Source organism: Varroa jacobsoni, unplaced genomic scaffold (assembly GCF_002532875.2).
Source record: "Varroa jacobsoni isolate VJ856 unplaced genomic scaffold, vjacob_1.0 scaffold_385, whole genome shotgun sequence".
NCBI classification, from domain to species: Eukaryota; Metazoa; Arthropoda; class Arachnida; order Mesostigmata; family Varroidae; genus Varroa; species Varroa jacobsoni.
The window spans coordinates 111,247-122,329 of NW_019213287.1; the positions used below are offsets into that span (position 1 = coordinate 111,247).

Below are 11,083 nucleotides of genomic sequence, written 5' to 3' on the forward strand. Positions count from 1 at the left end.
ACCTATCCTAGTGTGGAAAATCGTACTTAAACATGTTACACTTTAATACAACGACACGAGCTGCCACTTCGTTCCACACTGCAGAACCCCCAAGCACAGCGGAGCCACAAGAAAGATGCGATCAATTTGACGGGCTCATTTGAAAACACCTATGTATGTTTATCGAAATACGACAAGTGATAAATGTGTGAGTGAACCAAGATGGCGGCAACATTGATCGCGATCTGGTTCGCTTCCCTAATTCAAATTGGCTTCGGGGTACTAATTTGGCTTGTGCAATTTTCATTTTCTCATACAGCTGGGCAGCCTAATACCTACCTTTGCCGTATCGTGGGCGATCAGCAGCATTCGCTCAAATACGATCGGCGAAAAACTCTGCGAAACTGTCCAAGGATCCGAACGCATTATAATGTGCAGAATGCTTCCGGAGTTGTACAGACTCTGCTGCCAGCGTCCGTACTTCACATGCGTCTGCAATCTCTCTCAATCGTTATATTTCCTTAATAATATATGTATTATATCGTTTATAACGTGACGTTAATGTATTTCGCGTATGTGTAATAACTGTGTACCCTTCAGCTCGTATCTGCAAAGCTCTTGTTGATTCATCATTCGTTACCTTCGATGATCTCGCTGTTGTCTTCGCTTGATTAGTGATCTTTTAGCCAAACTATGAACATCTTCAACGAAAAATAACTTTGTGAATTTCAGTTTTTATACATGTAGAAGCAAATGCGCAGGGTTGTATTAAGTTGTTGTTCAGATTATTCCCCGCTAAGCGGAATACGATTAGGTCAAAGAAGAATATTATTCAACCCTGTGTTCTTGAAACTTAAGCCAAAGTTCACTTTACGCGAGAGCTAAGCCTCGCATTTATCCGAGAGGTATACTCATATACAGCTCATACTTGAACCGAAACCTCTACCTAGTGCGATAAATGTAACCTCAGAAATGAGGTTATATTTATATAATTCGCGCCTCTACCGCCCATGGAGAAATGTTTCTCTCATCGAATAACTATAATTATCAGGCAAATGATTAGATCTGCCTGAGCTTAGCGTTTAGTTTAGGCCATCGGCTTGACAACTAGGTGACCACATTTTTGATGCATCTTCCACAGCATGTCCTGAAGGAGGGCCAAATATTTGTTACGCTGGCCAACGGGATGCATTCGCTTTCGACACACGATTTGGCTGCGGGTTACAGATCGTTTGTATGACGAGCATCGGCCTAATGGGCTGGGTTTTCTTATCTATCATGGAGCTGTACTACATGAAAACAGTGGATTATCTGGAAAACCTAAAAAATAACGGACTACGGGGATTTCGAATGCTTTGGCATAGGAATGACCAAAGTTAGTTATTTTACAGTTCGTAACAATGCCTTTCGCTTTTCTTTCCGAATTTACGCGCAAATATCCTCTTCGTAGGTCACCTTAGTTAGTTGCAATAACAGATGTCTCTTTAACAGGGTCTATTATACAACGTCAGTGATTTCGAAAGAACACAGTAGTACATAAATCATTGAAATGTTTTAATTTTTGAAACTGCATTACCCTCCTAGATTAAGCCATCTTTACACATGTACCATCAATATCCTTACGGTTATATCTAGTAGTTGAACGATATTTTGACGACGTCAATTTTGCTAATAAAAGGTATCCGTAAAGCGAAACAGTGACCGTTCAGAACAGTTCAGACCATCGTGGGGCTTGTCATCAAATTGTTCTGTCAAGTTGTTGAACATATTGTTTTGGGAATCCATGGAAAGTTAATTATAGGGGTACGACGAGTTTGTTAGTTAGGGTTGTCGAAGCTAATATAATCGTGCTTAAAAAAAAAAAAAACCTTCGAAACATAGCATGAGTTTTCTCCTGAGCAAAGGTATCAAACAATCTTGATAGGATTGCCATTTTATGCGCAGTACGGAGAGCAAGTCAAGTGTTCATAACCTATGTAACACCAAGCAATAATTGTTCACTAGCTGACGAGATCCTGCTCCTGGCAACGCATTTAATAGCATTCAGAATATATAGGCGGAACTAGTGAAAGCTTCTATTATAAAACAAGTTTATATCGTTACGAGATTCCACGCTGTCACGGAGGCGAACCGTTGGCAATAGCTTAATAAATAAACCACCCTGTTCAACAAGAGGCACGACATAAGTGGGAAAACGTAACTTAGCTTCTGGTTGGATACTATTGTTCGATTTGATTCTGCAGGGTAGTATTCAAGAAAGGACAAACAATGAAGATCAGTTAAAAAAAAAAAACTCAATGGCGAGTATTTCTGCTTGTGACGTAAATTAATGGCAATGGGGCCCGCTTCATTATTGAGTTAGTTTTAACTCAATTGAAATTATAAAAATATAGTTGTTTTCCTTAAATATCTCCAAATGACATGATTACAGGTCGTCCTTAGCGGCCCGTTAGAATTTCCTATCGTGTTGTGCTATACTAGTATTTGATATATCAGAATTCAGCAATTGTTTCAACTCCAATTATTCTGAGTTCTGTGATTGACACAGTACCAGCGTGTGACATTTCTGATAATCAGATCAACCTAAAGACCATGTTTAAAGGCTCAAGCTAAATTTCGCTGAATAAAAATCCAGGTTTTTTTTCCCGACTATTTGTGTGCATAACCTACGTTCGAAGAGCTGTTTTTTCATTGCAAAAAGTTCGTTTCTAGTTTGTATTGTTGTTGTCCGATGCTAATGCTTATTGTGGTTTGTATGCGATATGAACTCAACAGGTGGAACAATGCTATTTGGCCCAGAGGACCCCGATGTAGTCGGTGAGCGATTTCAGGTCGAACAGGCCATTGATACCAATTCCACAAGGGAATACGCCATGGTTGTTCACGAGCTGACGAAATACTACGGGACGTTCTTAGCCGTAAACAAAATTTCATTTCTTGTCAACAAAAAAGAATGTTTCGGCCTTCTCGGCGTGAACGGTGCGGGCAAAACGACAACGTTCAGCATGTTAAGTGGCGACCTAAGCGTTTCAAGTGGGACAGCGTACATTCGAGATCAGCAATTGCACAACAATGTTCAGGGGTTTCAGAAACTTATCGGATATTGTCCTCAGCAAAACGTCCTGATCGATAGCATGACAGGAAACGAGATGCTCCGGCTTTTTTGTGCTCTTCGCGGCGTAGACACCGATCAAACGGATGCGATAATCGAACTGATTGTACGTCTCACCGATCTTTCAAGTCATGCTGATAAGTTGACATATAATTACAGTGGTGGAACCAAGCGGAAATTGTGCGTCGGTTTAGCAATTGTCGGTAATCCGCCGCTTCTCTTCCTTGATGAGCCAACGGCGGGCATCGATCCTACAGCGCGTCGAAAAATTTGGGGTACGCTAACAGCTCTTCAACGCGAAATAGGTTCATCGTGCATGCTGACATCCCACTCGATGGAAGAGTGCGAAGCGCTCTGTCAGCGTATTGCCATAATGGTGGCGGGTAGCATCCGCTGTATCGGCTCTTCGCCAGATTTGAAACTGAAGTTCAGCCACGGCTTCACTGTACTGGTGAAGTTAGCCGTTGATTCACCTCAGCAAGAAAAAGCAGTCATTCACTTTATGCAAAGCGTATTCCCTAGTGGATGCCGACTCAAGCAGAGCTATCAGGTGGTGTACAACAAACAACTCTAAATATGTGAAAAAAATGCTGTTTTTGAGACATTTCACTTTAATCTAACAAAAGAAACTAGGTCGTTTGCAAAATTCATGTTATCAAACTTTTGTGACATTGCTCATATGCGCGCCGGTTACAAATGCAATTCGACTCATTATTTTCCTAGAAGATCGAGCTATCTAGAAGGAAGAAGTTAAAAATCCCGTTCATTTTTCCGTCGCAGTTTCGTCTGTTTCTCAAAACAAACTACGGAACAAATTGCGTCATATGGAGATGGGGTAATATGGGTCGGTCGTACCACGTCCGGCATATGTGAAGCCGGATGCCGTCGATTGGTAATCTGACGGAGAGACGGAAAGGTCTTAGTCAGCCTGGTAGCGATGTGCCCTATATACAGAATGCGTCGTGTTATTTGCAAAACTGATTAAAATGAACCTCGTTTTATGCGTCATTCTTGGCGGTCATCTTCATCGAATATAATAACAATCGATCGTGATCACATTTTCAAATCAGGCCATGGACCGCTCACAGACTCGTTTGGAATATTCGCACAAATGCAGATGAATGGGCATTTTCTTAATAGCACCGCACGAATGAGCAAGTCGACGTTGTTGTATTTAGACTCCTGCTTATCATCGCTCCGTTTAGCGGGTCTAAATCTAAGTTATTCAGCGGCCACGTGTGTCCATTCCGGGATATACTTCTATTTTCCAGTGGTAAATTCTGCACTAAATGGCCAATATGAGCTAAGGCACCATTCTGCTAGAAGACGTATGATCTGTCAGGCACTTGAGATATCGGTGGTACAGCAGCTCGTAAAATACGCAGATAAACTACTGTGATGAATTGTTCGATTACCTGTACGGTAGGAGAACGTTTCGTTCGCCAGGCACCAGACTCGGAACATGGAACACAGGCCGAAATTTTGCTTTCGCGCACGGCAAGCATATTTAGGTAGTGAGCAAACCAGCGGTCAACTGCGCAACGCTGAGTAGAGTATTTCCGTCCAATCGAAGACGACCTGCTGCTGTATTTTCAAGAGGATAAGGATCTCAGAGCATTTTTACAACACATGACACGTACCCAACACCCTCGTGAACAATGCATGACACGGTGAGCTTACCCTGCAAACGCCGTAACGGAAACAGAAAAATGATCAGAAATTCATTTCCGGACGCCATCGATTAACTCGGATCACTTTTGGGCGTGAATTTTTCGTTCTATTGTAGTTAGACCTGCCTCTGTTTCTGTGGCCGTATAAGCCGTTAGCTAACCATCTGGGGTAATCTATTAAGCATGAAATATAGGTAAAGATTCGTCTTTCTTAAGAAACTTGGATCATAACTGGAGTTCCATAAGTGACGCACTATTTTTCACAGTAGTAGGTAGCGTTTTTGTGGTAGAACAAACTGGCTGATTTCTAATATCACACCACAAACGGCCCGTCAAAGTTCATCCTAATCTGACTTTCTCACCCAGCATACCTGCTAAAGTACACTAAAGCATCCTATTTTCGTGCGCCACATGCCATATGCGGTGACTTTTACAGGAAGCTTTAACTTCATTTAATTAGCATGGCGTATGGTTCAGTTCGACAACGTTGCCGACGTATGCAGTACGTTCTGAATGAGCATGGCTATGACCCATGATAACATGTTTATGTAGTCGTTTATCCCAATAATGAACAGGATTTAATTATTATATAGTTTTGCCAAGCGCGGCACATACGTAAAAATCCAATCGCACTTTAAATTCGATACAAAATGTCAGTGGCTGTATAATGTTTCACTTTTGACTATTTCGATAGCGCCTGCTGACGTTCCACGTGTCAAAAGCGACCCTTCGATGGAGTGTGGTCTTCGAGCGTATCATGACTATGCGGAATGATCCAGCACTTGAAATCGAAGATGTCCAGGTACTGCCATATATACGAATGTTGGTTTTTGCCTATATAACTTGTACACATAAAACCCCATACGCAAACTGCATTCAGTACGTAATTCCTATCTGTGATTAGGATATTTTATGTACGTATTTCGTATATTGTTGACTACAGGTTTGTTACTCTACATAATTGAATTTCTTAAAATTTGAACCTATTAACTTACCGGGTAGTCTTCTATCAGAAACAGGTAGCATAAAACTTATTTGTTATAACGCGCTCGGTTGTTCGTTGAACGGATCCACAATCGATTGTCCATTGATGACGCGGATAGCTGCTCGGGCAATGAATAATTGAACAAAGTAAGCCCATAATTCATTATGTGGCTATGGGCTGGGTTTGCGTAGTTGGATCTCGTGCAGCCATGAGAAGAGCATGTGGTTTACAAGCGGGAAATATTAGTCGTATTCTAGCTTCATATTTGAATTGTACGGTTTATTCAGATAGCGACATTTTCTCTAACCTTGTGCTCGACTATGCCTTTCTTGATGAAACTAGTTTCTAAAAGCTATCCGAAGTACGTATCTCTTGCGTGTTGATTTTTTTCGGGTGGTTTTTTTTTTCTAGAACCTTGCTTTATCTTGTGAGTCGATTGGTTTTTGATTAAGTGTTTCTTACGCAACGAGACTACAGGTAACGTTATTGACGCCAATGCACTTGGTTAGCTCGCTGCGGACATGGTTACGGTCTTCAACTTCGATATAGATACATATTTTTCGCGATTATTCATCCTTTTGTCTTAGTTTTTGACATAATCTTGTAAAATGGTGCGCTAATGGAATCGGCTCAAAGAGCTTATACGTGGCGATGTATCCGCAGTGTAAATTTCTAAACTTCGCTACCCCAAAGCTAATGGTCAACGTTCTATCTTAATACTGCTTTTAAACTCCCGTAGATCAAAACGTCTGGGTGGAAGAGCACATGTGAGATAGTTAGGCACAGGTTGTAATATCGCAGATCCATATACGTAAACCTCCTTGGCCTTTGTGGCATTGTGACTATATCTTAAGCGGACTCAGCCTCGAAGCTAGCGTGCTTTTTCCAAGATTCGGACATCTTTCAACAAAAATGTCCGGATAATCTCGTGTAGCAGGAATCAAAGCATAATAAAAGGAAGTTATATGATTTAGATAACACCCAGACTAATCCGTGGATACTTGGTTCAGGTCTCGTTTGTACCCTGATCTTGTGCAAAAGCCCAATGCACTTACTTGGGAGCGAACGCTTGGCCTAAACTATGCTCAGTTCCCGAGAACATTCGTACCTCCTAAAGCCTGGCTCAAAATTGTCCTATTCTCAAAATTGTACCTGGCACTAAAATTAGTACTGACTGAACAGACGACAGGCTATGAAAACTCGTTATAGACAATGAATTTTTGGTCTCTAGAAGGTATATAATGCCCAAGGAAGCAGTCTGTCTTTCAGTTTTTCGCGCAATGTAAACAATCTTAGATGAGTTCACATTTCATCAGCACTGTAAAATCGATAAGTGATAAGTACTTTCTTGATGCAATATCGTCTGTCTATTTATAAAGTGCGACGCGGATACGGAAGGCCAGAAAGAATTTTGTTCGTTCGAACGATCCTCAACCGATTTCTTTTTCGTAAACTGTGGTCTTAAATCTATACAAATGGTCATAATGAACCAAACTGTTTCTCTTTACCATCAGCTCTTCCTAAGACGATCCATGTTGCGTCCGTCCACAAACATAATCAAATAGAGTGGATCGTGGTGAAAATTACTACTGCTAACTTGCAGGTATCTGACACGTCATTAGAAGAGATATTTCTCTCATTTGCAAATCGAGGCACTTTTACCGTGAATGCCGATATGAGCACGCGTTCCGAAAGTTCTTCTGAAAAACTAGAGCCCAGTGATGCCAGCGTAAGTAAATAGCAACCAGTAAAGTTAGATAGCATCGAAGAAATTATTTCACCAGTATACAGTATATATATATACGTTATATATACTCTATTTAGATACTAATCTGTACACTTATATAAGTATACAGATATATATATATATATATACATATTAGTATACAAATTAGTATCTAAATCGAGTATCAAAGTCTGGCCACTAGCCAAAGGGAAGATACGCTTTATGGAAGAGGTCGTTTGCTATTCGAATATTCTCTGGAGAGACAATAACGAAAACAATAGATTCAATAAAAATAGTCAATAGGTGTATTTATTTGTTTACAATAGATGCTAACGAAATAATGTACTTGGGCTAAGCTTATTGTCGATTGTGCGTATCTTCAATCGGACAAATGTTCTAGCTGACAGAGAATCGAAATCTGCCGTTTACTGACTAATCTATTAGAAGTACAAAAAAAAAAAAGTTAAATCTTTACCAGACTTTACAGGCAGCTGAGTAATAACTTTGGCTAGTTGTGAGCACCTGTGATTTGATTCGATGTTTACACCGAAGTAAGGCTAGCGCAGTTCCGACTGTTGGTGTGGGAAAAAAACTTGAGTTTCGTGAGGTCGTAACTTTCACAGTAAACATCGTTAACTGCCAGTGACGCATCCGCATTACACATTCTCGAAACCCTCAAAACTACGAGAGCTAGATTGGCGAAAGCACTATAACCCTGAATTTGGATATCTTGGAAAGAGATCAGATAAGTTGATCTTAATTCTCTGCGCATTTTTCGCGTCGTAAGAGCTAGGAAAGCTGTAAAGGACAAAGGGATAAAAAACAAAAATGCTTTAAACATAAAAATATAGACCTTTAATTTAATTCAAAACTGGCCATAACATAAGTTAATTGTACCAAATCCTGAACGATGTATTTTGGCTTAGCGTTACTAATTTTGATCACAGAAGTTTATCTTATATTAGAATAGGTAGTATACTGTTAAAGTGATTATTTGAATTTGTATACAGGAGACTCAGCCAGCGATAGAACGCGATCAGGAAGATCTATCGGACAGTAATTCCGATACTGTTGAAATCATTGGTGGAAGATCTATTTCAAAGGTACGCATCTGGTTACAACTTTCTGTCAGTTTTGATTCATTAGAATTTCGGCAGCCTCTGTATTTACCACTACGCGGCCGTTAAATTAAATAGATAAAACATTCCGTTTCACAGCAGGCGTCGAATCAAAAAATCCATATGGCAAAATCTGTACAAATTGACCGCTTTTCGTGTCTATTTCCAGCGTAAGCGTATGCCTTTGTGGGTGCTTGAACGTTTACCAGACCATCATGGCGATGGCGATCCCGATCCCGACTCTCCACATATACATCCGGTTGTGCCTCGAAGCTCAATGGTATTTTCTGTCTCGCAAGTATGCCCCATGTCCATGTATGCGTCCTGCAGACGACCCATGCAACAACCCTTTGGCTAGTGACGTTCCTATTTTATTTCGGTGCAAATGTATAACAACTCATTGATTTTTCATTATCCTCAAAGCCGACAAACGTGCCCCCGGTTCCGAGAAAGATTCTAGCCGACCAGGCAGACCTGAAGCCACACCGACTTGAGGCCGGCAAAACTCGAAAAACACCCTCCTCTCCAACAGCTGCAGATGTGGGCGGGAACGAGAATGCCGAAGTTTTAAGAACTAGTAGGCGCCATCCTATTTCCGAGGTTCGGCGGGTAAATATATGGAGCTCTGAAACACTGATAAGCCTATTGAACAGCTTGCTGGTTTCTCGAGGGCTGCAGAACATATTTCACTACGAGTGTATTCAACTGCTACTTTGAAGTTCACCCACTAAGCCCTGGACCCCGTGTCCTACGCTTTGGCTCTGTACTGATCTTACTCTAAACCCAGCCCGGTATTGTGATGTGATTCTTTTCTATGTATAGTACATATACTGTAGAGAATAAGTATCATGTATCATATACACGACTATCGCCGCTAGCGCTTGTTATATGATAAGAGTGAATACAAACGACATCGTGAATTGCTGTTCTAGAAATACGACGTCCTGCCAAAAGAAGGAATTACTAAAAATGCCAGAAACCTCGCATCGAGTCAGTCCGAAAGCACTGACGGCAAAAATCAGCTTCAACACCCGATCAAACTGTTCGCAGCCCATAAAAACGATATTGTTAAGGTACGTATTTCACGGTGTAGCAACCATAGGAAATGTCTAACGCCCGCTTATTTAACGTAGCTCATGGTGACCTCTATACACATTTGTTGCAGCCATTTTCAGCTTCCAAGAGACCCAGCAAGGAATCGCTTGACAAAGGGAAGCAACCACTGACACTGGCCTACAGTCTTGCTACGACAAACTCCGATGTAGGCAATCTTTGTGGTTTTTTTTTAGTTGCTCGTTCGTCCTGACAAACTACAAAGATGAGAAATTGCGCCATGTAACAGCTTTCTTCCGTTCGTCTATTTGCGCAGCTTTATTGATACTTTAAACCTCTCTAGGGCTTTATTGACACTTAGTATTTAGCTTTCCTGAAAACCTATCTAAAAGCAGAGCTTTTGGTAAGTGAACACCGATTGGCGAACTTCTCAATGGCACGTGTATATGAAGGATGTTTCGTAAGTGTACGCCTTATTGTTTTTTTGTATAGATCGTATCTCTTTTCGTAATGTGGGGCGTTTTCATTTTCACGTCAAATCGAAATGTTATTGAATAATACTCACAAATGACAATGCTAGGCCTCCCTAGATTAGATGTTCACGTTAATCAGTCGTGATGTGTGCATTTACTTGTTCAGCAGACGCGAACTTCGCCAACGTCAACGCCGTCGTCAGATACCGTGGAAAGCAAACGTATCCATTCCATCGCCTTACCCGACTCCTATCAGTAATTCGTTGGCAAGGCAGCATATGAAATCTGTACAGCGAGTGATCAGTATCTCATTTGCTATTCAGACTACTAATTTACTGTCTTCTTAATTTTGTCAATTCAATAAATAATCTCAATTCAATCAAAAGCCTGTGTTTTATCACGAAATCTTCAATACGCAGCAGGAGACCATCAGAGGCGCCGTATTGTCGCCGCACATGTTGATGCTATAAAAAATGGAACAGTTTTACAAGATCACGTAGCAAACCTATCTCGCGTAGTAGGCCACAACTCGTCCAATGACCTCGGATAATCCCATTAAACTATTGCCAGCAGTTGCTGTTTGATTAAGCGTTCAAGGCTAGGTAGATACGGCGAGGAGCCCGAACTCAAGCGTTAACCAACTACGACAACGGAACCAATTTGTATGCGTTTCACTGATTCCGTTGTCGTACTCGGTGTTAACAAGCATATTATATTGGCTCTTGATATTTAACTGTAAGTGCAAAAAATTTATTTGCAAAGATCTACCCGAAACAATATTAAGAAATAAAGTTTATGCGCTGGAAGTGGCGCGTTACATTGATATAATTATTACTCGGTAACTTCTTGTGACATAAATGCGTCAACCGACAGCACAAATGTGCGTGTTCACAAGCCAATTTCAGCTTCCTCGACTTTAATAATGGGTCTACCAGAAAGGTCAAAGAAGCGGTGCTTGACCATTTTA

The 11,083-nt window shown here is 41.0% G+C and overlaps 2 protein-coding genes across 6 annotated transcripts; both read left to right on the forward strand.

Annotated features, from left to right (window-relative positions):
- Nucleotides 1–2,741: 2,741 nt before the first annotated feature.
- Nucleotides 2,742–3,665, forward strand: LOC147753562 (phospholipid-transporting ATPase ABCA3-like). Its single transcript, XM_086968075.1, has one exon. It carries the CDS (start codon nucleotides 2,742–2,744, stop codon nucleotides 3,663–3,665), a length of 924 nt encoding a protein of 307 aa, XP_086824201.1.
- A 1,826-nt stretch (nucleotides 3,666–5,491) lies between these two features.
- On the forward strand, nucleotides 5,492–11,045 carry LOC147753563 (uncharacterized). Of its 5 annotated transcripts, none has more exons than XM_086968078.1 (8): nucleotides 5,492–5,563; nucleotides 7,350–7,475; nucleotides 8,483–8,575; nucleotides 8,760–8,870; nucleotides 9,014–9,199; nucleotides 9,523–9,663; nucleotides 9,756–9,851; nucleotides 10,283–11,045. In XM_086968078.1, the coding sequence occupies exons 1-8, from the start codon at nucleotides 5,519–5,521 to the stop codon at nucleotides 10,373–10,375; spliced, it is 891 nt and encodes a 296-aa protein (XP_086824204.1). In that variant the 5' UTR covers nucleotides 5,492–5,518; the 3' UTR covers nucleotides 10,376–11,045. The 5 variants fall into 5 exon arrangements, with proteins under 5 accessions (XP_086824204.1, XP_086824205.1, XP_086824206.1 ...); XM_086968079.1 differs by having other exon boundaries at nucleotides 10,286–11,045; XM_086968080.1 differs by having other exon boundaries at nucleotides 9,014–9,190.
- The last annotated feature ends 38 nt before the right edge of the window (nucleotides 11,046–11,083 follow it).

Excerpts from the sequence above, each read along its gene's own strand:
- LOC147753562 (XM_086968075.1), top strand. The coding sequence starts at position 2,742 with ATGAACTCAACAGGTGGAACAATGCTATTTGGCCCAGAGGACCCCGAT.
- LOC147753563 (XM_086968078.1), top strand. The coding sequence starts at position 5,519 with ATGACTATGCGGAATGATCCAGCACTTGAAATCGAAGATGTCCAG. Across the intron at positions 7,476-8,482 it reads TAGAGCCCAGTGATGCCAGC|GAGACTCAGCCAGCGATAGA; the intron begins GTAAGTAAATAG and ends ATTTGTATACAG. Across the intron at positions 9,664-9,755 it reads ATAAAAACGATATTGTTAAG|CCATTTTCAGCTTCCAAGAG; the intron begins GTACGTATTTCA and ends CATTTGTTGCAG.